General features: G+C 60.8%; 1 protein-coding gene across 1 annotated transcript; it reads left to right on the top strand.

Annotated features, from left to right (window-relative positions):
• Positions 1 to 1,414: 1,414 nt before the first annotated feature.
• Positions 1,415 to 3,896, top strand: LOC113220758 (elongation factor 1-alpha 2; the record flags this gene model as incomplete). Its single annotated transcript, XM_026450074.1, has 3 exons — positions 1,415 to 1,671; positions 2,980 to 3,214; positions 3,681 to 3,896. Coding segments are annotated over 3 exons (620 nt in total), but the record flags the coding sequence as incomplete, so codon positions are not given.

Raw genomic sequence — 3,896 nt, 5'->3', positions numbered from 1 at the left:
CCCCATCCATCCATCCATCAATCTACCCACTTTCCCACCCATCTATCATTCTCTCCATCCATCCATCCACCCACCTCCCCATCCATCTATCCACCCACCCACCCACCCACCCACCAACCCACTTCCCCACCCATCCATCCTTCTGTCCATCCACCCATCCACCCACCTCTCCATCCATCCATCTCCCCGCCATCCATCCTTCTCTCCATCCATCCACCCTTCCATCTCTCCATCCATCCATCCACCGACCCACCTCCTCACCCATCCACTTTTCTGTCCATCCACCCATCCATCCCTCCCTCCCCATCCATCCATCCTTCCATCCATCCATTTCCCTACCCATTCATCCTTCTGTCCATCCACCCATCCACCTATCCATCCATCTACCTCTCCATCCATCTATCCATCCATCCATCTCCCCACCCAGTCATCCTTCTCTCCATCATCCATGCATCCATCCATCTCATCCATCTGTCCATCTCTCCATCCATCTATCCATCTATATTTCCATCTATCCATCCATCCGTCCATCCATCCATCCATCCGTCCATCCATCTTCCCAAGAAAAGAAACCATAAACAAATCTGAGACCCCAGAGAAGGGGCACTGATAGGAGACCCCCAGCCAGGGGGCTGCAGCCAAAGATATTGCAGGCATCTCTGTGTGCACAGTGGGGGCTTCATGCTCACCCCAGCACAGAGCACAGCCCACAGGCTCAGTGAAGTCTGCTGGAGGCTACAATGGGCCTCCATCACAGCCCTGGGAGGTGAGGGTGGAGACCTAGTAGCCTGGGGGAGACAAGACCCCGTTGTGGCAGCTGCACAATTGGTGTAAGCAGATCCACGAGAAATGCCAGGGACGCTCAGGTGCTACTGTGCCTGTGCTGCGTCCGGCTGAGAGGCCCCTTTAATGATAGAGACCTGCAGCCTCCAAGTGGGGCCTGGAGAGCCCGCAGGGAGCAGGGAGCAGGGCGACCAGGCCCCAGGCAGGAGCAGTCCAGTGGTCTGGCCCACGCTCACAGGGAGGAGTCCTCAGACAAAGGAGGGGTCCCATAGTGCCCTCTTTGAGGGAAAGTGCTCCCCGGGGGCATGGATGGGACCCCAGGTTCAGACAGCCCCTCTCTGCCCATCCTCCCCCTTCTCTGCCCCTGTGGCTTTTCCTTGGGTTTTTGGGAACTCTGCTGTTCAGCCTCTTATCTCTCCAGCTGGGTGGGGCAGCCCTCACTTGCCTTGGAATCTCTGGGTCTGCCTTGTCCCTGGCCTCCCCCTGCACTCCGCCCGTGTGGCCCCAACCCCCAGGCCTGTGGGGGGGATCCAGTCCCAGGCTTTGTTGGTTTCCAGGCTCTGTCCCCGAATATCCTGCCCCAGCATCCTCTCGGGCCCTGCCTTCCCCTCACACCCCGTCCCCTCTGCAGGCATTGGCACGGTGCCCGTGGGCCGGGTGGAGACAGGCATCCTGCGGCCGGGCATGGTGGTGACCTTTGCACCGGTGAACATCACCACTGAGGTGAAGTCGGTGGAGATGCACCATGAGGCTCTGAGCGAAGCTCTGCCCGGCGACAACGTTGGCTTCAACGTGAAGAACGTGTCGGTGAAGGACATCCGGCGGGGCAACGTGTGTGGGGACAGCAAGTCTGACCCGCCGCAGGAGGCCGCTCAGTTCACCTCCCAGGTTGGGGGCCGCGCTGGGTCCAGGGGGCTGGTGCCTGCTGGGCAGCAGCAGGACTGTCCTGGGTGAGGCTGCTGTCGGCAGGTCACCTGGTGTGGGGAGAAAACAGACCCTCAGGCCGGGCACAGTGGCTGACGCCTGTAATCCTAGCACTTTGGGAGGCCGAGGTGGGTGGATCATGAGGTCAAGAGATCAAGACCATCCTGGTCAACGTGGTGAAACACCATCTCTACTAAAAATACAAAAATTAGCCGGGTGTGGTAGCACGCACCTGTAGTCCCAGCTATCAGGAAGCTGAGGCAGGAGAATTGCTTGAACCCGGGAGGTGGAGGTTACAGTGAGCCGAGATTGCTCCACTGTACTCCAGACTGGGCAACAGAGCAAGACTCCGTCTCAAAAGAAAAAAAAAAAAAGAGAAAGGACCCCCATTCCACCGAGGGGCCCCCGAGCATTTAGTGGGGGGAGAAATCAGTTCTGGGAGGGTGCAGGCCCTATGGCTCCCCAGCCCTGTGCAGTCCCGGGTCTGCTGTCCATGCCACACCACTGGGCTGCCCAGCCTTTAAGTTCCTACATTCGTCCTGGAAAAACACTTTTGTTAACTTACTGCCTGAGACATCTCTGTCATACTTTTATTCTCTCCAGTTTTCATTGCCCCCTCTTTGCTGCCCTCTTCATATTATTATTATTATTTTTTGAGGTGGAGTCTTGCTCTGTTGCCCAGGCTGGAGTGCAGTGGCACGATCTCGGCTCACTGCAAGCTCTGCCTCCCAGGTTCAAGTGATTCTCCTGCCTCAGCCTCCCCAGTAGGTAGGATTACAGGAATGCGCCACCACGCCCGGCTAATTTTTGTATTATTAGTAGAGACAGAGTTTCGCCATGTTGGCCAGGCTGGTCTTGAACTCCTGACCTCAAGTGATCTGCCCACCTCGGCCTCCCAAAGTGCTGGGATTACAGTAGGCGTGAGCCCCCACGCCTGGTCTCTTCATATGATTTTTGAAAGTGGCTTTATTGAGATACAACTGAAATACAGGAATTGAGGTCCAGTTTTGTCACCACCCTGCCTTAGTTCCAGCTGGGGTTGGCCGTGTAGGTGCTGCCCCTGCCCCTTGGAAATAATGGATCTCAGTTGTTTATCTTCTGCTTAATGAGGATGTTGAGGTTCAGGTCTGGGGGCTGGGTCCTCCATTCAGCACTCCGGGGGCGAGGGACCCTGGAGGGGAGCCGGATGACTGGGCCTCCCAGCCCTGCTCCCGCGCCCTCCTGGTGCTCACCGCGGATGTGCCTTACGGCCGCCTGTGGCTCCGCTCCCAGGTCATCATCCTGAACCACCCGGGGCAGATCAGCGCCGGCTACTCCCCGGTCATCGACTGCCACACGGCCCACATCGCCTGCAAGTTCGCGGAGCTGAAGGAGAAGATTGACCGGCGCTCTGGCAAGAAGCTGGAGGACAACCCCAAGTCCCTGAAGTCTGGAGACGCCGCCATTGTGGAGATGGTGCCGGGAAAGCCCATGTGTGTGGAGAGCTTCTCCCAGTACCCGCCTCTCGGTGAGCCGGGGTGGTCCGGGGAGGTGCAGCCCCAGGCGGTGGCTCATCCAGGCTGCGGGCAGAGGACTGCGGGGAGGGGGCACTGGGTGACAGCAGTGGGCCCCCTTTCCTGCGGAGTTTGGCCCAGAGCCTGGCAGGAGACCCACGGCCTCCGTGTCACTGAGTGCAGGTGACCCTACCCGGGGGACCTGGGGTGGGTCCCGTGTGCAGACGAGGCCTCAAAAGTGAGGAAGGCCCCGCGGAGTCATCCAGTGGCCGCCCCGCCCCGCAGGCCGTGGAGCAGCCACCCAGGCAGGGCTCTGGCGAGGCGGGCCGTCCTCACAAGGGCGCGCTCTGCGCTAAGGGTGTTCCGAGGACGTTCCCCACCCGGCTTCGTTCTGTGGTTGCGCCCCCGCCCGGCGAGAGCCCTTGGGGGGACGGTGGGACGAGTCCTCCGGCCCCGCTCACGCGCCGCCCCCGCCCCCAGGCCGTTTCGCCGTGCGCGACATGAGGCAGACGGTGGCCGTGGGCGTCATCAAGAACGTGGAGAAGAAGAGCGGCGGCGCCGGCAAGGTCACCAAGTCGGCGCAGAAGGCGCAGAAGGCGGGCAAGTGAAGCGCGGGCGCCCGCGGCGCGACCCTCCCCGGCGGCGCCGCGCCCCGAACCCCGGCCCGGCCCCCGCCCCGCCCCCGCCCCCGCGCGC

Source organism: Piliocolobus tephrosceles, unplaced genomic scaffold (genome assembly GCF_002776525.5).
Source record: "Piliocolobus tephrosceles isolate RC106 unplaced genomic scaffold, ASM277652v3 unscaffolded_11471, whole genome shotgun sequence".
Classification (NCBI taxonomy): domain Eukaryota; kingdom Metazoa; phylum Chordata; class Mammalia; order Primates; family Cercopithecidae; genus Piliocolobus; species Piliocolobus tephrosceles.
Note: the sequence above shows the minus strand (reverse complement) of the source record. Positions and strands in the feature narration are given on the sequence as shown.